Source organism: Gavia stellata, chromosome 3 (assembly GCF_030936135.1).
Source record: "Gavia stellata isolate bGavSte3 chromosome 3, bGavSte3.hap2, whole genome shotgun sequence".
NCBI classification, from domain to species: Eukaryota; Metazoa; Chordata; class Aves; order Gaviiformes; family Gaviidae; genus Gavia; species Gavia stellata.
In genome coordinates this window covers 48,447,830-48,475,350 of record NC_082596.1, presented here as the reverse complement: position 1 = coordinate 48,475,350, position 27,521 = coordinate 48,447,830, and the positions used below count along the sequence as shown (strand labels likewise).

Below are 27,521 nucleotides of genomic sequence, written 5' to 3'. Positions count from 1 at the left end.
TAGGTTTTGACTGTCTCCAAGGGTGGAGACTCCACAACTTCTCTGGGCAACTTGTTCCAGCACTTAAAAACCCTTAGAATAAAAAAAGGTTTCTTATGTTTAAATGGAATTTCCTATATTTCAATGTGTCCATTTCCTCTGTATTTCCATTTTCTTGTGTCCATTTCATCCTGTATGTCAATTTGTGTCCAATACTTTTTCTCACAGCAATGCTTAAAAATAGTTGAAGAATATGTTAGTTATAATACAATAATGATGGACTTAGTTTACTGGACAAGAAAAAGGCAGGTAAGTTAATCATTGATGAAAGGACAAAGGGTTTGATTTATGATATTTACTATCTTAAATACCAAGTTGGTCTGAAATTCTGTTCATGCAACTGCTGACTGGAGAACAACATGGACTGGTTTTCTGTGCCTGCGCTCCTAACTTGGCTGCTTCTTCAGGTGGTCTGGAGTCAGGTAAGAAAACAAAGAATGCATATTCTTTATATGATTGAGTAGGCAATGCAGCTTCAGATGAGTTTGAGAGGAAAAGACTTAAGTATGTTGCTTTTGCAAAATAAGAATTCTGTTGTCATCTGCATGGAAGAGAGAGAAAGATTTCTGTTTCCTTGGGGTCTTAGTGCTGCTATTTTTAATAGGCCTGGCTATACATGGGAAGAGCTTATCTTGCATTCCCCATCTAAGCAAAATGTCCATTACTTTTCAAAGTAATGTTACCAGAATAGCAAGTCTGGGGTTAGAACTAAGATAAGTATTAAAATTATTTTGCTACTCCATATTTGAATGGAAATACGATTTTTTTTTTTGCTCTAATGCAATATATTTGATACTGAAATTGATGCCTTTTTAGCTACTGGATATACTTGTAAATGACTGTTCCCTGTTCCTCCAATCCAGCTAAACTATTTAATGGCAAAACAGTAACAGCGGAGATTTTGTATTTCCTGTCTTTTGTAGTAAAATGTAGCATTTCGCTCATCTTGTGATAATTTATTGTAGAGGCCAGGAATTTTGGCGAAACACAGTATAATTAATTTGGAGAACAAAAACTGAAAGTTCGTTTCAGCTGTTCATAGCTTCAGGGTAATGTACACAGTAAGGTGTTACTTACTGTGATATTACTTAAGTGGTATAATGTTATCTATTTTACGTTATGCAGCTTAACTGTCTGATTCTATGAATCCAGCTCCAGTATCTCACTGTGGCAGTTGTATCATATTCTTCTCCACTAACACAAGCTCAGATATCTCCCTAAGAGATGTATGGTCAAGAGCTTGACCTCATGTCCCCAACTTTCCCATAGTCCTCCTGCATCCCCTGCCACCCCAACCCCACACTTCCCTTGCATTTCCACTGCCCATAACAACTACCTGTTCCTCTATTCCCAACCTTTTGGAAACTCAAGTCTCAGCCTTGTTTAGATTCCTCTACAGGCTTTGGTAAAGCATGTAGTACGTCATGCAGGCTGCTACTGACATCTACAAGCTACCACACATCAAACTGACTCGTAATAACCAGCTCCTGTGTGAGAGAGGGGCTTCTGATCACCAGGGCTAATTATTTAATTTCCATGTGCCTTATGGCCAGGAAGAGCTTCTTTCGTATTTCTGGATGCCAGTACTAAAAGCTACATAGTCCAGAGAAAACACTGATAAGTTAGGGTGTCTCATCTAAACTGGTTGGCCATATTCCATCTGAAGTCTGTGGTGAGGCAGGGAAATTTTCATCGGGTGATTTATCACATCCTTGAATAGCTGTCCAAGCTAGGTGAGGTGGCTTGTCTTCTGGAGATGCCAGGGCATCATGGTGGTGCCATACCTATTTTAGGGACAAATGAATTATGTATGCAATTACTCATTTGTTTCTCCACTGATTACTGAGTAATTCTACTTACCTAGTTTTTATGTGACTAAAATAGGTGAGACGTTTCCCACCTGTTCAAGATGTACTTGAATTATTCACCAGTTAAATGTGCTCACAAACAGTGGTTTGACCAGCCTTTAATGTAACTTAATTCACATAAGCCATGTTATTTGCCAAAGTTAGGGACTAATGTTATAAATGGTCAGAATTTCTTGTGTGTGTAGATTTAAAAGTGGCATTGGTTAGACTAAATTAGATTCCTCTTTGGTATACCGCAGGTAATATAACCTTCCTCCGTATGTGACTGTGAACTGTGAATCTGTTGTTTATTTACAAAACTTTCAGAGACTAGTAATGCATCATATAGGTCTCAGTTCTCAGGCTGGTATTAAGATGGAAGCTGTTGCTACTCGAACAAGTGATACTCGTAGATACTCGTACACAGAAATACTCATTTTGAAACCGAGTATTTTGCTGTTGAGATTCACAGGACTAAAGACCTAGTTTTGCTGAGAATGAAGTGGAAAGGAGTGATGTAAGGGATTCCTTCAGCATAAAACATTCAGTGACAGTTTTCAGACACTGAGGACCAGGATGGATTTCAGTCAATTGCTGAATTTGGTATTCTTCAGTCATGGTCTCACATTTTGGTTTCTGCACCAAAAATGCTGCTGGACTTAGCTACATTGATTTCAGTCTGTGAGCTTTTGCTGCTGATAGAGGAGCTTTTCCAGGAGCTAGCCAGCTTTTACCTTGAGCACAGTTATGCTTCCTGATTAGTAGATATGGGCACATTGTAGTTTATAATTATTGAAACTTCAGAAACACTTTACTCCCCATTAATGGTTATAAGGGGATTCAACATATATGGGTATGATTCTTCTCCTCCATCAACAATCTTTAACAGAAAAGACGATGATGTGATTTTAATTTTTTAATATTGCAGGCTTTACTTGTCATTTTTTTCTTCCATGTTAGCTAGAAATCTGTGTGAGAGTGGGAGTTTAAAAGCAGATGAAGTCTTCAAAATGTGTGTTACACACTTTGCCCATGTACTTTCAGCTTGTTTTACAAGCTGCACTTTCATTTCAAAACATGAATAGGTGGATACTGTCTTATGCACATCCAGTGATAATGAAATGTAATGATAGGATATCCGTGAAATAAAACTTCAAAATGTAAGAGGAGTCTATTGACATTTCAAATTTATGGATGATTTGTCTGGAAAAGATATTTGGGGTTACTAAACTGTATCTGTTCACACTTACATGCTTATTCTTTTTTCTGAAGTCCCCATCCTTATTTCTCATGTATCAATGTAAACCTGAATAATACTAGTTAACGCAGTGAAATGTGAGAACAAAATCAATCTTTCAGCATTTGCAACTGCCTAACTCTGGAAACAGTTTTTCAATGGACTTGGTCACTTTTCCGCAATGACACTGGGTTTTTAAGAGTTGAGTATCTTAAAATCTACCAAATTTTGAAACAACCCAAAACTCTGAAGTATGAAAACAGGGCTGTTTCAGGAGAAATCGGGTCAGGAAACAGATTCTACTCACTAGTTTCTGTAACTGACACTTCAAGGTCAAAATCCTGCCTTTAGACTGGGCAAGGAGATATGTGGGTGGTAGTTTTCATTAAGAAAATTAAGAAGCAGAAGAAGTAGTTGATTAAAAACTTCACCTGTTTATATAACATTTAGATACTAAGCATTTGATTATGCCAGCTCATACCAGCTAGGCATTATCTCTTTGAAACCTATAAATTATAGCCTCTACTTGATTAGGCAAAAAATGGTTTTCCCCTCTTAGGCAATCAGAATAAATGATCAAAATCTGACAAAAACTGTGAAGCAACAGTTTAAATTAATTTTAGTTCAGGTGAATCAAAATGATAAAATGAGATTTCAGGCTTTTGTATTTACGATATTTTTTTCTGCCATTTGCTGAAGTTTTCACAAGATAGTCATTTCAGACTGAAAATTATTCTTCCATTAAAAAGCTAAAATAGGACATTCTGACAATTTCAAAGCTTTCTTTCTGAACCTTTTCCAAATGAAGAAATTTTATTGAAGTTGGTTTTTTTTTCTGTATTTGGTTAAAGTTTTTATATGAATGCCATCAGTTTTAGGGCCCATAGTTACGTTTGCCCTCAAAATTGTTCCCATCATTATGTGCCAAAAGTCAGGTCTAGGACAACATGTGCATTTGAATCTCTCTTGAATATTCTGGCCATACTATTTTCTTATCTGTCATACAGATGGTAGAAGTTACCAAAATTAATATTCTTGTGGACTGCATGGACTTGACTTTTGCTGGTTTTCAACATTCTGATCTTGTACTGTTCATTGCTTGTAATGGATATTGCAGATGCTTATCACACTAGAAAAATAAGTCCTACATGCAAAACTGCATGTATGAAAGATAACAAATTATTTATATGGAGAAAGAAAAACAGTCGGGAGGGGAGAACTATAGTAAAAATGAAAGTAAAAACCCCACCCTGCTTTGCAGAATTACTGTTATATCTTACCATTTGCTGTATCTGTAACCTATATTGTCGGAGCTTAGAATTTAAGGGTGTTTTTTACCTTCAGTTTGTGAACTTCTTTTCAAACATATGAATACAAGAGTTCTGGTGAGAAACAGGAAAACCCATCCAGCAACAATTGCTTAGAAAGGCTGTTCATTATTTTACTCACTGCGTGAGAAATAATTGCGTAGTGTTACGTCAAGTATGTCCAAGCCAGTCCAAATTGAAGCGTCTAGTCCAATGAAAGAATATAGATTATATTCTATGGGCATGTTATGGCAACAAAAGGTGTGCTATGTATATCTCATTATATCTCATTATGGTCTTTGCATTTTACATGTTGCAGAAAGAGTCTTTGAGTTGGTATTTTTGAGGTAAACAGAGTCCAGCTAAGGCACTGAACTGGGGCTGAGGTGACCTGGACTCTGTACCCAGTCCTTCAAAGACTTGCTGTGTGATGCCGGACCGCTCATTCTATTCCCCCCATCTTCAGCTTTACGATGGAAAGTTAAGCATAGCTTCCATAGGTTATGTACAGCACCTGACTAGTAGCAATACTTGATTTCAGAGAAATAATAGGCTCTTTTTTTCCCATTTGTGAAAGACCATTAGGCACTGCCTGAGTTGTGAGAGAAAAACGGTTGTGAAAACTTCACAGAAGTACTGGGCAACTTACTTGTTGGGCAGCCTGAAGTGGGGAGAACACAAAACCAGCACATAAGCAAATAAACATTTCCAGTCAAATGATAAGGCAGCGGGTCCAGTCAATCCAATCCAAAGCCATGCGCTAAGTGCTGTCAGTTGAGCTTAAATCGCATCTCTAATACTGTTGAGAGAGTAACGCGAGCTGCATTTCATTATGAGCCTTTCTAATAATATCTTTTTTTCTTCCCCCTCCCCAGCCTGCTTCGGAGACAACTGGTGAGTTCTGTTTAGAGGTCTATTTGTATGCATGGGAGGCAGTCAACAAAACCAGCTGCTCATAAACATCGCTAGGACAGACACAGATTTATAATTACTGTTATTGTTATTGCATTAATTTTCACACTTCATAAAGATAACAGCAAGGGCTAATGTCCTACCTCACTTGTCTTTTTATTTTTCAGAAATAGATGTAGATGGAGGAATTGATCAAGATATCTTTGACATCAATGAAGGTTTTTTAAAATTCGGTTTATCTTTTAAATTTTTTTTGTGATTTTCATTACAGTAGCCACAGATCAATACAATAACTGAATGTTAATCTCCTCTTCCCTTTAGCTTTAGGACTAGACCTTTTTGAGGGAGACATCAAACTTGATGGGGTGAGTTCAAATGTAAAATATAAAACCAGAAATATGTCGCCAACTTACGCAATATAAATTATCACTGACATGGAAATGATTGATGCATGCTGCTCCTACTAACAATAAATGCTGTTTATGTAACAATAAACTGAAAATGTTTGGGAATGGGTTTCTACCAAATGTCATAGACAACGAAAGAGTTGGGTGCATTTGCAGAAACATTATCCAGAATAAGGTCGGATTAGCCACTAGATCAATATTATTAGCTTCTTGTTTCCTTTACTGTGGTTTTTATATTTGCACTTTTAAGAGATTCAGCAGCACTGATCACATCCAGACAGGTTTATATAAAAGATTCTTAATTTATCAGCACAATATTTATTATGAGCCAATTAAATTTACAGACCAGTGCTGCAAAACCTTAATCATTTAAGTAGATTCACTAAAACCAATGGAAAAATTAGATCTGCAGTACCACATTTTAAAGCATCTGTCCAGTATCCTTATCTGATCAATTAAAAAAAAAATTACATAGCAAGTTACATCTCCTAATAGAAACCCCAAAAGTGTCTTGTATCCCTGAAAGTCAATAGTGTTTTCCTCTGCCTTTTGGTGAGCTGCTTTGGCTTGGCCATATCAGTGGAAGCAGGGAAAGCACTTGCTAAAGGCACATGAACAAACCTTTGCATTATGAAAAATTACGAAATTATTAATCTCTATGCAGTCTTGAGGACTTTACATCTTAATGCTTCCCTCAGGAGCAGAAGCTCTCTTCACACATGCATCAAAATCTCAGGTAATTTGTATGGAGAAAATGCTGCAGAAGTTGGAGACACCAGTAGAAGGGAGTGAATGGATTTTAAATCCAGGCCTTAGACCTCTGAGTGATCTTCCAAAGTTTTTGAACTCTTTGATTTCTTACATGTCTTACATGGGCTTGTAGGAGACATGCTTTGCTTTAGCACTATTGTAGTCCCTGATTCCATATCACTTTTTACTGAGGACTGCATACTTACTTTCTTTCTCAGATGCAGGAACGAAACTCCATCATTGGTGACAACTATCGGTGGCCCCACATTATCCCCTACGTCCTTGATGATAGCTTGGGTACAGTATTTGCCCTTGACAATGTCTTTATGTCGTGTCGATTGAAATGTTAAATACAGGTTAGTAAAGATACTGTGGCATCCTTTCCCCTGATTTATTTTTCCAAGATGAATTACAGACACAGTTTCCCAAAATTTTGTAAATTTTTTTTTAATCCATGTTTTGTAAGAGCTATTCCAACCCTTCACCCTTCTTAAGATCTAACTGGCACTTAAGTATCAAAGACAGATTTGCATTTCAAAAGCCAATTAAAAAAACATACTGTAGTAAGGCAGTGATTAAAAAGTATTGTGGCTTTACATATATTAGGCAGTTCCTTTGATTTTCCCTAGTTCAAATCCATCATAATAATAGTAAAACCTTGCCATTAATACTTGCTCACATTGGTCTTGAGCAGGCCATTTCCCACAGCAGGATTGGGCTTGGATATGCACAAGCAGGGTATATCATCTTGGTGTTGCCGCTGGCTCTCACCTCCTTTCTTGGATGGTTTTTATCCTGCTGTGGCTATGGCCCAGCAGATTGCTTTGATTTTAAAAGCATGTGTCTGAGATGTGAAACTGTACTAAGCAGAAGGAAAAACAGGGCACTGAAGATCTTTTTAAAGCAAGAAAGCTTACCTGGTCATTTACATAATCTACAGCACTGACAGCAAACTGGCATTCTGGCAGGCAATACAGTCTGCAATGGCACATTGCTGAGCTCCCTGTTGTGGGGCCAGGGACAGGTCATAGCTTGTCTCCTTCCCTTCAAATCCACGCAGCTGTGGCTCTACACAGCAGAGGCAAGTGGTAAGACAGGGAGCTTGAGTTCTTCCACACGGGGAGATTGTGCCCTCACTACGCAATGTGGGCAAAAAAAGAATCACCCAGCCCCAGTTTGGATTCAGATCTAAACCTCTGAAGGGGTTGAAACCATACAAGTCGCTTAGAGGAGATAACCCAGCCATAATATTAGCAGCTCAAGTCCTGGAGAGGTTCTGTGAAAGATCTGTAGCCTGCAGTCTGCACTAGGTGAAATCCGATGTCTTCATTCCCTGTTTATTGAGTACTTGCTCACAAAAATCTCAGCAAAGTCAATGAAAGAATTTACAAAGTTAAGAACCATACACTATCATGTATTATATACTCATCATGTCCTATTTTATACATAAGTACCAAAGAAAAATTACACGGAAACAAAACAAGAGGAAGATACAATGTCACAACAACCTAATTCATGGGTTTTAGGTCCCTATCCAGGACAAAAAGCCTGCTTATTTTAATGAAATATTGCTGGAGCAAGACCCACCCTTAGGACTTGCTCCATATGGATAATAGTACAAACCTGTTGGCTCAGTATTGACAAGAACACTGTTTGCTTTGCAGAAATGAATGCTAAGGGGCTCATCCTCAAGGCATTTGAACAGTATCGACTAAAAACCTGTATTGACTTCAAACCTTGGGAAGGGGAGATGAATTACATATCTGTGTTCAAAGGAAGTGGGTAAGAGGAGTAATGTAAAATAACTCTCATCCTGTTTGGCTACAGGCTATTTTCATGGCCAGTATTCACTCTAAAACTCATATATCTGATTATAATTTTGTATTTTTGTTGTGTCTGTTTTTCCAGTCTTTTTTTAACTGGAAACTGTAGTAGTTTCCAGAACAGGTATTACCTAGGTAGTAATGAACAATTTCTTGCTGATACTTGTTTTTAAATATAAGAGGTAATCAGGTCCTTTAAGTGGAAATTTTCTGGGCATGGTAAAAGATATCAGAAACAAGCCAATTATTTCCTTGACTGATCTTTGGATATATGGAGTGTCACTTTCAAATGGTTATTCTTAGTATACCTTAGTATAGGAAAACAATCCCATCAGAAATACGGAAGTTCTAACTGTGGGACAATGAATTCGTTTGACTATAACAAATGGAATTGCATTTGAACAATGTCACACCAGCATTGAGATATAACAGTGATATTTTTAAATGCTGCACAGCACTGTGATATTTTACAGAGGTTTCAGTTTATTTACCTCTTTTGATGAATAATTATGCTAGTCAACATTACATTTTGCAAAATAAGACTCCAGTAAAGAAGTCAAAATTGCCCCAGCTGCTTCCCTTTCTAAGACAGTCTCTGTCAAAACAATGCAACAAGAACAAATATATTCTCCACTCTATACTGAACCAGTTCTCTGTTAGAAAAGATCGGGAAAAGCTTGATAGCCTGGTGAGGAAATTTACTTTCAGAAAATCATTTCCTGATATGAGAATGCATTCATAAATGGGAAAAGATTTTCTGATAATAGAAATGTTTCCCTTTCCCTTTGGCTTGTTCTGAGATATTTGTAGCAGATAATTGTTTCAAAATTTCTTCGGTCTCTGGCTCTTTATATTTTCTACTCTTCATGCTGTGCACATGACATTGAAACTCAACCCTAAAAGATGTGGAAGTGGAGACTTAGGGAGCAATGCATTTTCCTGTGCTAATGGCTCTTCGTTTTTTTGTGCCAAATGGAAAACCCATGTAGCTAAATTTTTTAGTCCTTCATCACATAAAGTATGCATTGAATTTGCTAATAATTGTACCTGAAAAAGAACCACGATGTTTAGCCTATGGCAAGTAAGAGGCCTCTGCACAGTGTTTCATTTATAAGGCTATTAAGAATCGATGAGTCATGGTGATGAAGAAGACAAGTCACGCTAGTGGGATAACGTATCTTGCCCTCACTGCCTGATGTGTTGCTTGCCCTGAAATGTTTCTATCATCTCACCTCATCCATAAAACCATTAACGCTCAGCAGCACTTTTAAAAAGATTGGAGCTAACTGGAGCAGTCTCCTGAAAAGAGCTGTCCAGTTTCAGTGAGCTAGCTTGGGGCTGTACAAAGAAATTATCAGGACTGACCTGCATTAACTGTCTTTCATTTCACTCCGTTCCTGTCTTCCGATATGATGGGACAAGGTGAAAAGTGGGTAAACCAACCCATTTCCACTCTGCTGTTCCTAACTATTTTGTTTTAATCAGCTAGGACTCCTCTCACTGTGGACTAAAGACCTCAGTCCAGAGGGTATAGTGCAGACAGGAGCACAAAGTCCCTGGCAACACCGGCCAGATTCATAAAGTTTTATCGTCCCAAGAAAAAGTTGATAAATCATATTTGCCTTTCTAATCTCGGCTTGCATCTATAAAACAGACAGAGGAAGGTGGGGGAACTTTGTGTCAAAAGAATTTGTAGTAGGCCATAAAGTCCCCGTCTGGATTATCCTCTTGAATTCAAATGAAGTCAGCCACAAAAGAAGCCAGCTGCCATTTTGTTGTGTGGACTGCCCTGTGTAAAAATGCATTTGTAGTCTCTGATGTACATACACAGTGTCATCAACCCCCATGCAAAGAGCCCTCTGTGTCCACATTCTTTATCTACCATTCGCCAAGCCTTAGCTACTACCTGCATTATGTTTACCGGTCTATATATATATATTTATAACGCTAAGCGAGTTTCCAACCTTAGTGATTCTGTGATTCTGAGTAGAGGTACATGTAAGGTTTTCTAGCACACAGCCTTTCACCTCACCCTCTATTCAGGTCTACGTATCTGCAGCAGAGGTTAGACTGTGGATCTATTGAAAAACCTTTTCTTGACTCCAGCCTGTGTGCTAAGCAAAATACGTGAGGGATGCTTGTGAATTATGAAGATGCGGGAACATCAGACGTGGCAGGTGCCTGCAGAGCTCAGAGAACAGTCTGGGACGGTATCCTGCAATGGATGTGCCATTTCTCCCCACTCTTCTCATGAGGAGCTGGACTCATTCAGCAGGAAAGCTCGCATGGTGTGGTAGAGTCAAATGGTTAGCAGACCAGGGAGGATAAACCCCATCTTTAGTATTTTCACAAGGGACATCAGGTTTTCATGGAGATCTCCTAGGAGCTCACCTCAGCTCTTTGCCACTGTGGCACATGGCAAAGGGAACCTATGCAGAAGTGGATTGATACAGATCCCTGGCTAACCAGCTTGGTGCTGGTAAGTCAAAGTGGCTGTGTGCCGATAGTGGTGATCTGTGATACTATGGGAAGTTATTTACTAGCAGGACATTAGTATAATAATGTGCCTGAAGTAAGTGTTGGCTCTTAAGAGAAGAGAATTTCTAGATGGCGTCATTGCTACTGATGGCACGTATCTACTTACAGCCCATCTTCCAAAAAGAAGGCTGGTGGGATTAATCGGAGCAGGTACTTCTCTGTTCCTCTGGCCTCTGATAGAGCAACTAGCAATGCAGAAAGCATTGAATCAGGGGAGATACAGCTCTTACACTTGGGGAAGCTCAGACTTTCCCTCCATTTTCTCCCCTCTTGAGACACTGCTAACATGGGGCTCCAGGTGCCCATTGCTGTGGAGTGCCCTGTCCCACTCACCTAGTTTTATTCTTAGTGCCAGGTGACACAGACCAAGCGTTTACTTTCTCTGTGGCTGCAGAATGATAATGTTGTAGGCATTTGGCAGTCTGAAGGCAAGGGGAAGCTGCATTCCCCAGCGTTTGGAGACTAATTTCGCTAAGTGTCCTGGATGTGCCTGTAGCCTGCTGTGCTCTGCGCAGCAGCTGTGAAGCCAGAGGCAGCTGCTTTGGTATGAGGTGGACCCAGAATTGTGATGGACTTCTTAGACTTCTGCACAACCAGAAAAAGTTGCATAATCGATACGAGGCCTTGTCCAAGGGAAGCCCGTGAAATCATGGATGCCACGTGTGCTCCTTCCCAGGTCTCATGCTGTGATTTTAACGGGTAATCAATAGCCAAGGCCTGTGCTGTTTTGTGGAAAGAGAAATACTGGGGAACATGTTGCACTAATAAGGGTTTGAAAGTGCATGGTGTGCTTGTGGTTTTAAATTTCTGGGGTGATAGGACTGCAAATCCTATGGCATATTTTGCACCCGATTGATTTTATGGACTTCATTGGGTAAGTGTTGATTTATTTGCTGCATAAAATATCAATTTAAATGTAACTGTCTGTGCTTGCTAGTTTGTGGACATGGGGTGCCATTTTATTGCCTAGTGCAGATAGCTCACTGAATTTGTTTATTCTTTAATAAAAACTTGCAGCACAGCTGCTGTTTAGCTCTTCCTTGTGAGCGTGTGTCAGCAGCAAGTGCTCTAGCACAGCAGCTCACAAATAACTAGAAAGAAAAGAGCTTGTGAAAAGCACTGTCAAATCTGCCAACCTTTCAGAACGTAAACCTGGTTTACCTTACGGTAGGCACAGGCTCAAAGTGCAGTCACAGTCATATGCTGTGGTCCAGCTAAAAATTGTTAATTCACAGTAACTTAATTGCTCTAAATCATGTGTTTGCAATCTCCGATGTTTACCAGAATACCAATGAAATCTTCATCAGTTTTCTTCTGTCACAAATAGCTCAACATTTTTCTGCTAAAGAAAACCCATTAAAAACAATAGAGCCAGAGCAGGGGAACTGCTTGTTCATCGAAACAGAGCTAAATGTGAGAGGAAAGGATCCGATAAAGAACAGATCAATGAAAACGTGCTCTCTGTAGCAAAATGTAACTTCAACAGTGACGTTAAAAATATACCTGTTGAACAGACTGATTTTGGAGTTCACGTGGCATGGGGATGGAATCTCTCTCACAGAGCCCCCTCTCATTTTATTTCAATGCTAGCTGCTGGTCCTCAGTGGGAAACCGCCAAGAGGGGTTGCAGCAGCTCTCCATCGGAGCCAACTGTGACAGGATCGGGACAATCCAGCACGAGTTCCTGCACGCCCTGGGATTCTGGCATGAGCAGTCACGGTCCGACCGGGATGACTATGTGTCCATCATCTGGGACAGGATTCAGTCTGGTCAGTCACTTCCCCGCTCTTCCTTTCAGACTCTGATGTTGGGGGGTTTAGTACTGGAACATCCCTTCCAGCCATCCTTCGCTGGCAACACTATTCTCTCACCTGGACTTAGTTTTCAAAGCCAGTGTATCAATTAATTAAATATCATGGGACATCTATTTGGGACAGAAAGCCTCATTTGTTGTTGCTGTGGTTATTCCTGTGGCAGTTCCTAGAGACCTCACTAGAGATCTGAGTCCTGTTATGCTACATGTGGTACAGCAGATCAACAGAGGAGAATAATTTGGTTTGTTTAAACGAATACTCTAAAAGCACTGTTATTCTGGGAGCCCTTAACAAAACACAAGTAATTAAAACAAAATCCCACTCTGAAAAACCCAGTGTGACCAAAGCCAGTAGAAAAATCTCCAGTGAAAACGCTGATCGTCTTCTTTCTCCCCGGCTGCTACACCTGGTGCAGCCAGCACAGCTGGGATGGCAGAGAGTGCAGAGAGGGTGTGCAGGCAAGACAGACCCCTTTCAGGATCCACATCACGTGAGCTGTTACTTTGGCAATGCAGCTTGTGAATGTAAGTGTTGGCATATTTGGCACAAGCCTGAGAGCTGGCACAGGGTTTCTCGGGACTCTGCTTTGTCTCTGCCTCTTCAGCTTGCCATTGTCCCCTGTGACTTTCAGGCAGTTGAAAACCAAAGTTATATATGCAGACTTGATGCTTTCCTAACCCAGGTACACACAGAAGACTGAAAAAACAGGTAATGATTAAATCTAATGCTTTCTTATTTAGTTGTGATCAATAGTCAGGTGCATATGCAAGTATGCATTACAGAAAATGACTTAGACTCTGTTATTTGATTTCCATTATATTTTGCTGACTCTTTAATGACAAGTTGTGCTATTGTTAGCCATTTGAAACTGCTGCAGCTTTTTTAGACTGACCAGAATATAGTTACTGTATTTTGACTAATTTAAAATATTTAAAACTCTACCTTCCATTGAGTGTTTTTTTGCTCATACTCCAGAAAATATCTGTAAAGTTAAATTCTGGAAACTTATCTGATGACTACTCCAACTTGTTTATTGTGAGCTAAAATGACCAGCAATTAGATATCAGAGAATACAGATTAGAAGACATCAGAGAATACAGATTAAAAACAGGGAGGCATTACAGTTGCAAATTGCATTAATTTGATTACTGAAACAGGATCTCTACTTTTGGGTATCACAAGCCAATCTAAGTTTATGGGTAGTTTCATGGGGAAAAGATTTCTCGTAGCAAAAAGCTTTCTTTCATCCAGCAGAAGTCATCATGTTATGTTCCAGTGTCTGAAAGAGCAAAGTAAATAACTCTAGACTAGAAATAAAATAGTTTTACTGAATAAGTACAAGTAAATGAGTACAGAAAAATACTTGGGGATCTGATGGATTCTCTGTCACTTTAAGTCTGTACATCAAAACTTGGTCTTCTTGGGCAACAAAAAATCTTTCCTTTTATTCTTCCCATTTAGGTAAAGATCATAATTTCGAAAAATACGATGATAAAACATCAGACTCCCTGAATGTTCCCTATGACTATACTTCTGTGATGCACTATAGCCAAAATGCATTCAGGAATGGAACGGAACCCACCATTGTCACTAACATACCAGACTTCATGGATGTAATAGGACAGCGAATGGATTTCAGTGATTATGATCTCCAGAAACTGAACCGGCTGTACAATTGCTGTAAGTTTCTCCCTTTCTTTTAAATTTTTTGCTTCCGGCATTTGAAAGAAATGAGGGTGATACATACATGCTGGACTCATCCAGGCACAAGTGAAAGAGATGCTAACATATTTGGAGAACTGAATTATGTTAAAAATACCAGAAATAACGGTATAGCTAGAAATAACATAGCCCTCCTGCAGAAACAACTGCTGCATAGCAGAGTTATCTGTGCAATTTTATCTGACCTTTACTTAAAAACCAGCTTCACTCAGCAGCTGATTTTTGTTCATCCCTTGGGTGGCTGTTTAAAATGTGTGCTTCTGCACAAAGCTTTTTGTTTTTTCCTTCCATTATTCCACATCTGTTGTTCAGACACTGTGCACAAATGAGTGTCTTCGCTGTGGCTACGTACCTACTCTGCTCTAATGCACTCTGTGAGACAGAGTGTGTGCTCATGCAAATAGGGTACAGATGCTGTTAGGATGAAAATGTAAGCTTTTAAAATTTTTATTTTTAGTTTCAAACACAGTCTCTTTCAAAAGTGGTCAAAAGAGTTATTTTGCTCATGTGGGATTTATTTTAGAAAGTTGAGTGAAAATAAGAGACAGAGATATACAGATAATTCTATTACCAATCTGGAATATAATTCTGAAATTGGGACTGCATCAAATGTGCCCTGGCATTCAGATGAAAACTTTTACTTCACTGCTTCATTATCCCAAGTAGTGAGTACTGGTTTACAATTATATTTCAAGCCTCATTCTACAGATACCTTAAATAATTATCAAACTGCTTTATTAAAACAGTGCATTTTTTTGAGCATACAATTCTGATGAAAATATTTCTGTTCATGTAGGTCTAAACTGAATGCACACTTACATGCAGCCTTAGCTTCTAGTGCTTGATGCACAATTAGGTGTATAGAAGCGCTTACAGCTAAGGATGTCTTTAACAGTGCTTGGGGTCCTTCTTCCTCTCCATTAATCTTATATACTGTCCATCATTCTTGTGCATTACATAAATACTTCATGACATTTTAACTTTATTCTTAACCCATAGGCACATTCCCCAAGTGAAATAAGCCCCAGTCATGTTGAAATTAGTGACAAAACTGCCACCACCTTTAGTGCAATAAGGATCTGCTGCGCTCCCTAGTCTGTCCCTTGGCTTCATATAGTGTGCACAATATTTGCAGAGCCATAAGTGGTCTTCAGATCACCCACCATTTGCCTAAGTGGCCCCAGTGCCCAGGAGGACCGGTGCTTCACAGGTCCCAGCCCTTGCCGACACAGCTGCTAGAGCGATCCCTTCAGGTTAGAGGAAAGACCAAGAATGACAAACATGATTTGGGTGGCAGATATCTTCCCAGAGGAATCAAAAGATTACTGCTGTTGCTGAACATGAATTAAGGAAAAGTTTAAGCTGAATTTCTGCTAAAGGCCTGTGTGGTTAGGAAACTACATTAAAAAAGGGAAACTTGGTTCTTAAATTGAAAAAAAAACAACCCACAGCATAAGAAATCCTGATTGATACTTTAATGCTGTTCTGATCTCTTCTTCAGGGCTGTCTTTCAGGCCATATGATAACAGTAGATTTTAGTCTGCATTCCCCTTCTAGCATATGACTTGACAGAACTGACCATGAGGTTTCCCTCAGCCACTGGAAGTTAGGACTCAGCACTCATCCCCCGTGTATTTTCTTCCAAGTCCAGCCTTTCACTACATACCAAGAAAGTATTTGGCTTTTGGTGCAGATGGAGTTCAAACCCTGCCTCAAGCAGTGCCCCCTTCCCCTATGTCATGAATTAATCTAAGAAATACATTGTAAGCTATTGGGTCTTGCTTTTCTCTCTTACTCTTGTTCAGGTCATCACTCCATGCCAGCCAGCACTTTCTAATTAAGGTAGTTAGGCTACTTCTTTCCTGTTTGGGCAAACTGAGTTCATATTTTGTTTTGTATTTTGATTTCAAAGAGTTCTTTCATCTAATAATTCTCCATTTTTGCTTACCTTCTTGCTGACACCCTAGCTGTTTTTTTTTTTTAATTTCTCCAGCAGTCAATATATAACATTTACTGTGAAAATATTTTCTTGGTTTTTACAACATCATACCAATACTATATCTTAAAAGGTATCAGTCATACAACACTTCCGATAGCCTTGCAACCTCTAGAGGATTGTTAGCTTTCTATGAGGACATACAAAATACCTCAGCAGTACAACTGATTTGGGAGCAGTTCATACTTAAGTGCTTCCCTGAGCTACAGTTAAGTGAAGCATTTGGTGTGCCATTGAAGTTGATTTTTGCGATACTCAAGGCCCTTTTTGTGGTGCAATGAAACCTTTAAACCTGCCACAATATTTTATACATAGGTTGAAAAGCAGTAATCATGAAGCATTTTATTAACTTAGTTGTTTTCAGATCATGGCTGGTGACACAGAGCTCAGACATGGTACAATGAGAAACAAATCTAAGAATAGGGATTAACCTGGACTGTGTCTTCCCTCACCCATCCAGGGTTTGATTTAGACAGAGAAGACGTTTCATACAGTGTTTTCACTTTTCTATTCAACTGCACAGGCTTCCTTCACTTAATTTTTCACTTGTTATATGCAAGACATCTTAAAAATTTGTGTGACATGAGATATCCTCTGGTCCCCCCACCTTTGCCAAATGTTTTTTTCAGTTCAGCATTTTGAAAATCAAGGTTTGCCCATTGCAGTGAAATAACTTCCGCTCTACTATATTTCAAAATAAGCACTCTAGCTGATAAATTAGTGAACCTTTAGCAAAATCTGTGGCCATGTGTCGACTGGCTGAGAGAAAGCAGAGGAATGAATGGGAGTCCTCAGTACTTTTCGCTGTGTGGTGGGTTGGGGCTGGTATTAGTGTTTCTTGTATAAATAAAAGATGTGATGTGATAATTAGCTGGCACCCTCCTGTGCTTGCTAAGTGCCCCGAGTGGTCCTGACAACATCTTATTAATTTCAGTGTTAAGCGCCAAATGCTTTGAGTTGCTGAAGATTGTACCTATGAATGTGGATGGTATTTGGAGCCACTGATTGTTTTGTGTTTGCATTTCTTAGTCTTCCTCTTCTCTTGGCTTTGGACATTGAGAAATAAGATGTATGGTGTGTAACAGACATTGACAATTTTTTTTTTTTTTAAATGTTATAGCCTCCTCCCTAAGTTTCATGGACACATGCAGTTTTGAACTTGAAAATATATGTGGCATGATTCAAAGTTCGGATGATAATAGTGATTGGCAGCGTTTGTCTCAGGTTCTTGCTGGGCCGAATACTGATCACACTAATATGGGAGAATGCGAAGGTATGAGGAAAGACTGTTCTTATCTCCCTGGGAATTACTTTCTGCAGAGCTATATGAGTTGACTTTGATCTTGGCCTTGTTCTCTGTTTATTTGTGGACAAATTACAGTTTATTTTTTAACTAAGCAACATAAATCTACATACTTAGGGGCATCATGTGATACGTTCGATTTTTGCTTATTTGAGAAGATTGAAAGTTCTTACCTCTTTTGATCTGTTTTCTAGTCTTAGTGTCACATCCTGATACGAGGACTTTATAAAATGTTCTAGCCTATGGTGCAGGCACACCAGAAAGACTGCTGCTTTGGGGAATAATTGCTCAGTAAGTCTTTGGAAAGGATTGGGATTCAGAAATCATGTATATTACCAGGACTCAGGTGAACAATTAATTGAGAATATAGCCAGTTGTTTCTGAACCTGTCAGAAAAACTTCATGAGTTCAGGAGCTTAAAGCAGTCCTCCAGAGAGAGAGTCAACTGTGAATTACTGGCACCAGGTAAAGAGTAAAAGCCCATGCTTTCGAGTACAAATTGCTAGAGACAGCCAAATGAGGAAAAAAGTTGCATGGAGAACAGTTCTGCCTCTGGAGAATGTGAACAGGTAACAGTCCTCAGTTTGAAGATTTGTACAGGATCTACCTTACCCTGACTTGACCATGTCTTCTAGCGGTATTACAATACAGTATCAAGAATACAGATACACCAGGAAAATCTTGTTTTCTCTCTCCTTTACCATTCATTTCTCATTGACTTTTGCAGATTCTGGCTACTTCATGCATTTCAACACCAGTGCTGGAGCAGAGGGAAGCACAGCTATCCTGGAGAGCCGAATTCTGTATCCCAAAAGGGGCTTTCAGTGCTTACAATTCTATTTCTACAACAGCGGTCATGAAAGCGACCATCTGTATGTCTGGGTCAGGGAGTATACTTCAGCCCATCCGAACGGTACTTTGAGACTCATTGAAGAGATAAAAGGTATGGAATAAAATTACATTTTGGTTTAATCTATACTCAATATCCTTTTCAAAGTACTAGGGGAAAATATTGTAGCAAAGTGACTCATCTCCTAGCGTTATTCTTTGGTTTCTTCTCTAAATAATTGATTCTCTGCTGGTGAAATTATACTTGATGGATCCTCCATCAGCCATTTTCCTATAATATAATCAATTACCACAAATTACAAACTCTTGTGTTATCAAGATAGTTTTCTCACCAAAATAGCTAAAATTCCATGAGCAGTCATTTTAACTGTTCTAGAATTGCTGGTATCAATAGCAACAGATGAAGCTGGTCATTAGAGTAAATTACAATGAATAAGAAAGTAATAACAAAGAAATGGAAAATATAAGTGCCGTGGAATACCTAACATACCAGTTTAAAAAAGATAAATAAAATTTAACTTGCTTTTTAAACAAGGTTTGAAATGATTTAACTGAAATATATGGGCAGCAGATCATGATTTGAGCTGTAGTTTGAAGAAAATGAGGTTCTTGCCATTTTAGGAGCCTATGGCCTACAGAATGAGAAACTGAGGTCAGTTAATGGACAAGAGCTCTTTAAACTAGAATTGCCAAAGTAATTTTATGATTAAATTACTTTCTCAAATATTTAACTATTACTTGGTCTCCATTACAGCTACAGCTAGTTCAATCTTCTGGTTGCGTAAAGATCTGAGCAAGTTCTTTTACTAAATAGGTGTCAAATCTGCTTCTTCTGCCTCTTTTTGTCCCTTTAGGCTCAGCTACTGCTTATGCCTGTTTTTCTTTTCTTTTTTTGCACTCTTTTCTTCACCCTGATGCTTTCATCATCCCTGTGTGCCATCAGGAATCACATAAGTGAATATAAGTGTCAGGGCTGCTAAGGCAGATGTAAATTTCAGATTACTCTGAGCCTTCCAAGCTCTGTCGGACCCTACTTTGAAGCCAAGATTAATTTCTCCACACTTCAGTGTTCTTCACAAATACTCTTTCATGTATATTAGGTCCCATCTCCCATTCCTGCTTTCTCAAGTCCCTAATTTCCTTTTAAGTCTCTGATCTCATACGTGTGTCCAAATGGGCACCCTACTTTGACAATCTCTGGTAAAACTTTCAGGAATGGTTTAAGATAATTTTTTCCCCCAAGCTATTTCACTTCTGTCATGTGAGAAGGTACCTTCTCACATGAGAGATACCTACCTGACCAATGCAGTCAACAAACTGGAAGAAACAGTGACACTACAGCCCTTTCCAGCCATGATCTGACATCCTGGCTGAGCTGCTGATGGGTTTGCACTGAACCACCACGCTCGAGGGGCTGAGGGACAAGCCCTGAACCCTTTCTGCTCATCTGTGGCAGTTGTGGCTGCCTTCAGCCAGGAGCAGGAGAGGCTGTGGGGGTGGGACATTTCACAGCGCAGCAGCTGATCTGCTCTTTGAACATGAGTCAGAAACCCCAGTCCTGCATATAATCTGTGCAGTTCAAAAAACCTGTAGTTTATGCAGAAGGTAATTTAATGGAAAACAGTGGGGTGCTTTTGTTCTTGTTTCTGGGTTTGTTTTTTTTCCTCCTAATTATAACAGTAATGAAAAATGGCAAGAAGTTAAGACTCATATCTGAGATCCATTGTGTTGTGTTTAAAATTATTGGGAGAGTGAAGCATGTACCTGGCATTGGCACTGCTTATTTGATAAATACAGCTGAAAGTCTGGTCTTCCATGCAGGTGAACATAAACCAGACAGCAAAAGAAACTGTTTTGCTGCACATACTATTAACAAAGGATGTCCTACTTTCACCTGCTTTACAAGGCCCCTGTGCAGAGGTCTTTGCTTTTGCATACACTGCTTTTGAAGTCAAATGGAATTTGCTAGTGCAGGCACTTTTGGATGCAGCATCAGACTCACAGTGAAGTTTCATCACATGAAGTAGGTTTTGCAAATGACTGGCTTTAATTTGAACTTAGTACCATTAATCATTTGATGAGTGAATAGTGCTTCTGCATAGGCAAACTTCTGGCAAGCCATTTAAATACACAAAAACAATTGCATGAACCAGTCTTGTAGTTCTAGGCTCCCAGTATCTTCTGTAACATTTTTTGTTGAGACATGTTGTTATTCAGTTATTTGAATATACCTTGCTCTGAATTTTTTTCTTTTTAATAATACGGGTGACAGCCATCTTTGTGCATTTAACTCTCACAACATTTGGACTAATTTAATGCAATGTTCTTAAAAAATTTACAAGAAAAAGCAGTCTTAAAAACCATTAGCACTCTTTTTACTCAAATTAAAGAGCTGCTATGAATATTAAATCTGTTGAAAAACTGAATTCAGAAAATATGATCTTGCACGGAAAAAGTAACGTCTACAGGAGAAATAGTCCATCATGTCAGTGTCAGTGGAACTGAGAAATTCTTACACAGTGTTGGTATAGCTCTGTAGACCTGTGCAGTGTTTGACCATACTGTTTACTCAGAAATCCCTACCCTTGTTTTTCAGGTTCACCTGCGAGTTACTGGCAGCTCCATCACGTTTCTTTGAATGTCACAAGTAAATTTAGGGTTGTGTTTGAAGGCATGAAAGGAAGTGGCTTATCAAATGGAGGCCTCTCTATTGACGACATCAACTTGTCAGAAACTCAGTGTCCCCACCACGTCTGGCATATCAGAAATTTCACACATCTCCTCAACACAAGTCCAGCAGGGACAGCAGGAAGAATATACAGTCCACCTTTTTACTCTAGTAAAGGATATGCTTTTCAGGTCGGCTTGTATGTAAATGGTACCACTGATAACCCATTTAATTTAGCAATGTACTTGCACTTGATTTCTGGAGCAAATGATGATCATTTACCATGGCCCTGTGCATGGCAACAAGGTACCATGATTCTGCTCGACCAGCATCCTGATATTCGTCAACGGATGTCAAACCAAAGAAGTATAACAACTGACCCCCTGACATTATCAGGTTAGTCAAAATCAGACATGCTATCCAGTACATTTAAAACACAGCCAAAAGATAAGGAGTTTAATTTTCTCTTTGTGTAAATTAGTGCAGTTTTTTCAGTTTCTGGAATGTTTCATTTGCTTGCAGCAACAATATAATTGATCCACAGACAAGAAAAAAATGAACATACAAGTAGGTTAAGCTGGGACACAGGGTTTCAAGGTTGATTTACGTAAGAAACAGGTGGATGATCCACTCCTAAAATTTCTTTCATATGCTCTGTGAAAATGCATTTATATCTGCTTTAATGACAATTGAAGTTTTCCATAAAGCTTGAAAAGAAAAATACTGAGTTAAAAATACACACAGTTCATACCAGATAAAAGTGCAGCTATTAAACAAATCCCCTCCCTCCTTGTAAAAGGTACAGTGGTGTCAGTGCAAATCTCCAGGTGGACAAAGTACTGATTCATATTACATAATCTGTACTCATTCAACACGTGAGAAGATAAGGAGCAGTTGTCCACAACAACTTGCAAAGGAAGCAGTTGACGTAAAGATGTAACTCTGAGAAACGGTGGAAATCTCTATAAAGAGAGATATTAAAGAAGCCCTCTGTATTCATCGTTGGATAAAGACTGGATTTAAGCTAAAATGACTTTCTGCATCGGTATAAGAGTTTTGCCAAAAGAAACCACCTCCACCACTGAATTAGTTTCCAGGGCTTTCAGACCATAACATTTATGAAGGAAGGCAGGCACAAAAATGTCTAATTCACAGTATTATTTTAAAAATTTTATGATTTACATTCATTTTTCTATGACACTGTCTCTATGGGAAAACAATGGATGTAGTCTAGAAAAACTAAATGTCCTCCCCTGTAAATGAAAGATGCATCACGCCAGGTCCACCGTAGATGGTTGACATTTTCCCTGTGCTCTCTGCTGTTATGGCCACAGTGCTCAGCCCTTTTCTTTCCCTGACCCTGTGGACATGCAGTCTGCTCCTTCTCCTTTGTTTATTCATATGTTGCTAATAGCCCCAGATTCCCAAGAGAAGCCTTGTAAGTCCTATCCTTTCTGTAACCAGCAGAGGTGTTGGAGCAGGCAGTTTCTTCTCGCTCTGTCACTTTCATAGACAATCAGGCTCAGCTTTGAGATTAAGAACAGGGTTTGATGGAGTGGACATCAGTGGCCTGTGACTGTTCATGTTGTTCAAGTACCCTCTGCCCTACATTCACATCAAGAGATGCTCTTTTTTGAGAAGTATTGAATTAATTCATTTTACAGATTATTCATGTGCTACTCATCTTCTTGCCCACTACACTTTAAAAGAACTGAAAAGAAAATACAGCAGGTTTTCAACTAGCTCTCCAATAACCTCATCTCTAGCAGGCTAAACCAAGCTGTTGAAGATCTCTGTTGCCTCGTGCATCTTATCAGTGTGGAATCTCAGGCAAAAAAATCTGCATATATTGTAGGCAGGTTCAGCATTGCTTCTACTCCTTGAGTTTCAGGTAACTTACTGTCTTCTCTGTATTCATATCTATGAGCAGCTAAGCAGAAGCAGGCAAAGTAGGACGCAGTCTGCCTTGGTTGTTGAGAGAGGCCTCAGTACTACTTTTCAGCAGAGATTATCTGAGAAGGAAGGGACCCTACTGAGAAAGAAATCTGGAGTGGTCTCACACTCACGTTCATTTTTTTTTTTTTTTCCAGATTCCTCATCAACTTATTTTTGGGATAGGCCAGATAAAGTGGGATCCATAGCATCTTTTCCTAATGGAACTACATTCATGAGAGGTCCGGGAAGTGGAACAAGTGCATTTTTAACTCATCAGAGACTTAGAAGCCGCAACTTTATTAAAGAAGATGGTGTTTATGTTCTTTTAACAATGGAAGGTATGTAAACTGTACTTTACAGTACAGTAAACACAGAGTGTCACATACCTACAAAGTCACTAGTGCTGTAGATATAAATACACATGCTGTATTTTGCAAATGAGCAGTTTTGGAACTAGGCATGTATCTGAAGTCAAATCATAAGTTTGAATTACTGGATAGATACATGCACTGTATAATTCCTTTATCTCATGTAAAGGTGTATAAAGTGATGTTAATCCTGTGCAGATTATTTTGAATAGAGTACTTGGAATAAAATTGTCTGTTTCTGAAAAAATCTGGAGGACATTTCCAAAATACATTATGCTCCTGAAAGGTAAAAAAGACTATTTATCCATTATACCTGTGGACAGGCTCTTTGCTCTTTACTATTAGAACTAATAATTAGAATAAGAGGAAAAATAACATGACGTAAAGACCTTATTTCTTGTGTTTTTATCGTGCAGATATATCGCATCTACTATCAACTCAGCCAAGTGTCTCACCCACCTTTATTATGAATACAACCAGTGCCAACACCATCAAACCTACCTCTAACACCACTGCCCCCACTGAGCCTACCACTAGGTCTACTACCACCACAACACCTGTCACAACAGTCTCTGTCACCCTGACCGAAGAGCCCGAGACAGAGGTTCCGGATTCCTGTCCAGACAACCCTTGTGAAAATGATGGTGTCTGTGTTATTGTAGATAGAGCACCAGTATGCAGGTAACTGCTTTTGTTCACTCTCAAATGCAATTTTAGGATGAGTAATGAATGTTTCTCGTAGAATAAATCTTTGTTACTAATGAAGGGAAAGACAGACTATAGCTGATTAAGGCAAATATTTCCAACTGCTACTGTGAGACTAAACCTCTGACCAGGGGCAAAAAAGCTCCTAACCTCAGCATTTGACCATTTTGAAGTACTCTGCTTGACTTCCCTGTAAATTATATTTTAAACGTGTTTATGGTTTTCAGTAATGTATTAGTCCAATGTTATCAAATGGACTGTGCATCTCCTTAGAAGTCCCTATAGCAAAATATGTAAATGCAGCTGAAACAAAAGAGCATTTATATCAGTAGAAAAGATATTTAATACTTCTCAGGCAGGAAGCAGCATAGACATTATTTTAGAATTTGAATCAGAAATATTGTGTAGTGCAAATTATGACCATGACTTACCAAAGTATAGTTGCTTGCCTTTGAAACCAGCAATGAAGGCTGAGGACTAAAAAGATTGTTTGCCCTGCAAGAAAATGAATGTAAATTTTTATTTAATTCTCTGTGGACACATTTATGTAACCCACCTTGCTGATTAGCATTGTTCCAACTCTCAAACAAACTCTAAGGCTGAAGATAGCAACCTTATGTGATGCTGTGCTAGGGCAGGTAGACTGGGGGAGTGCTGTGAGGCAAGCGTCTAAAGGCCAAGAGCAACAAGAGTCAGGATGACTCATTAAGTGTTATATCTCCCCATGTAGAAACCTTTTAAAAAACTGTTCTTGTACAACCCATCAGAAGCAGGTCACAAATATGAGTAAATGTCAAGAAGCTGTTCCAAGAAGATAAAAAAAAGTTATGCTGAATGATATGCCTGATTTTGAAATTATGAAAACATATATTTTCTGACATCTCTGGACTATTTGAAGCTCTAGTGCCTATGTGACCTACTTTCCGTCCTAGAGAAGTGTGTGATCAGCAGTCAGTTTCCACTCTGATTTTCTACTGGGAAGCAAGGGGGGATGTGATGCATAACTCTGTCTAAGCCAGATCACACGAAGTCCCCCAACAGTCAGTTGCAGCGCGCTGCAAACGGACTCATTTTCAGGGTTGAATGTATAGCTCTGAAAAAATGTTTTAGACAGGAATGAGAAAAACAATAAAATTAGAAACAATAAGGGTTAGAAAGATAGGGGCAGGTATGCACTCAGCAGTACTGCACATACATTTTTTTTTTTTCCAGTTAGCTCATTGGGACCCTCATATGCTCACTATAAAATGTTTCAGAGCCAATAGTGATGCTGGATACAGCAGGAAGCGGAAAGATGCACATCCAAATGTGTAAGGACAGTGGGCCACTCAAGACAACTTTAAAATAGAAGTCCACTTTAAGATAACTTCATTATGCTTTGGGATATAGAAACAGTGCATCAGACATGCCATTTCTCTTAAGTAGCCCTTTTCATGCCTTTAATCTTTAGGTGATACCACATGTTTGTTCTTTTGCTTTCTAGATGTCCAGCAGGTGACAACTGGTGGTACATGGGAGAAAAGTGTGAAAGGAAAGGCTCAACTCAAGAAAATACTATAATAGCTGTTTCTTCAACCATAGCTGTATTTGTTGTAATGCTTATTGTCACTATTACAACTGCAGTGTGCCTTAAAAAGAAATACAAGCAAGGAAAGGAAAATAGGGAGAGCCTGACTCTAGAAGAGGTAAGTATTTTGCCTCTTTCAAAAAAAAAAAAAAAAATGCATACACACACACATCTCTCTCTATATATATATATTTACTAAAAAGTAAACAATCAAATTCAGTAAGAAGTAAATTGGAAGATGTGACATTTTTGAAGTCTGAAGACTCTAGCTTAGGAATTAAAGAGCTCCATTAAGTGCTACTAATTTATCAAACACCAAAAAGCCACTTCATTCAAAACCTGTTCTCCTCCACCCCCACCACTCTTACTGCCCCATGGCAGCCTACATGGAGTGGGAGAGTATGAACAAAAGGGCTCATTTTCAATATGTAACTAAACCATGTCTTCCGCTTAGCAGACTTGTATTTCATCTATTACTGCATTTTCTACCAAAGATCTCCCCTTAAAACATCTGGATATGGTGCTAAAAAACCCAAAAATGTCAAAACAAAAAGCAAATCTAAAAATCAGTTTCCCTATTCAATGGCCATTTTTTATGCAAGGAACATTAGCCATGGAAATCATAACTTAAGGAGAATTAAAAGAAAACAGCAGATTAAAACTATCTGAATGACTGGATCAGAAAGGCCATGTAGTGGATAGCAGAGACATTTGGGCAGGTTTTGATAGCAAGTTTCATGAAGTCCTGGGCATCCAGACTCTTAGTTTAAAAAGAGACTTAGACTTGGAAATAGCAATAATGACATAGCTTAGAGGGACTCACAAGGCACAGGAGAAATTTTGTAAGCAAACTGAAGAGGAATGGCCTTCCAGAGAGCAGACTTCCATTTTGAATTTTGTCCTAATATTCTTTATGTGATGTCCTGTTGAGGTGCAGTACCTCTGTGCGATGCCCGATACTTGTCACTGTTACTTTATGACCTTCAAATAAATTATTTTGGTTTCTTTGTAAGTAACGGTCTTATATTATACGCCTATTTGCCTTCCCTACACACTTTTAAGCTGTGGGTTTGTTTTTTTTTTCTTCCATTTAGAATAAAACATCCTTCTGAAGATAATGCAAACAAGCATCAAAGACACAAGATGAACATCACTGGAAAACCACAACTACATCATCATTCTTTCTGTTACTTTTATCTCAACCATCATGATAAAGGTTTGTAAAGTCTGGAAAATAGTTCATCATCTGGATAAAATACTGTGCTAAAGTCAGTGAAGTGTCTGACAGTGTTGTGTATCGCCATGCAATGGAGAAAGATGGAAATACGTTGTGTGACATGCTTGCCCTGTCCTTTAAGTCTACCTGAACATGAAGAAAACATGTAAAACTGCATCCCGACTTTCAGTCAACACAGTGAAGTCTAGGTCTGCTATCTTATCATGATACAGATGTCTATAATAAAAGGAGGCTGGACCCTGTAATCACGGGGTACCTAGCGGTTCTGAGTCCTGCAACAGCTATCAGTCAGTAGTGTGAGGGTATGTGGAGTGTGGGAGCGTCTGGTTCATTAAGTTATTTGGTTGTGATCTACTCACTATAAAAGAAATAACAAATAATGAGGAAAGTGATAAATTAACCACACAGACACACAGACATTAATGAGGAAGTCACAAGAGAGACGATAATGAGGACCCAGAACGCTTCAGCTGCTGATTGATGGGCCATTAAAGGAA

General features: G+C 38.9%; 1 protein-coding gene across 1 annotated transcript; it reads left to right on the top strand.

Annotated features, from left to right (window-relative positions):
• Positions 1-398: 398 nt before the first annotated feature.
• On the top strand, positions 399-27,059 carry MEP1B (meprin A subunit beta). Its single transcript, XM_009814157.2, has 15 exons — positions 399-461; positions 5,306-5,324; positions 5,510-5,560; positions 5,664-5,707; positions 6,718-6,796; positions 8,164-8,281; positions 12,451-12,629; positions 14,136-14,354; positions 17,513-17,665; positions 18,423-18,638; positions 21,141-21,608; positions 23,303-23,485; positions 23,932-24,196; positions 25,704-25,905; positions 26,882-27,059. The coding sequence occupies exons 1-15, from the start codon at positions 399-401 to the stop codon at positions 26,897-26,899; spliced, it is 2,277 nt and encodes a 758-aa protein (XP_009812459.2). The 3' UTR covers positions 26,900-27,059.
• Positions 27,060-27,521: the final 462 nt, after the last annotated feature.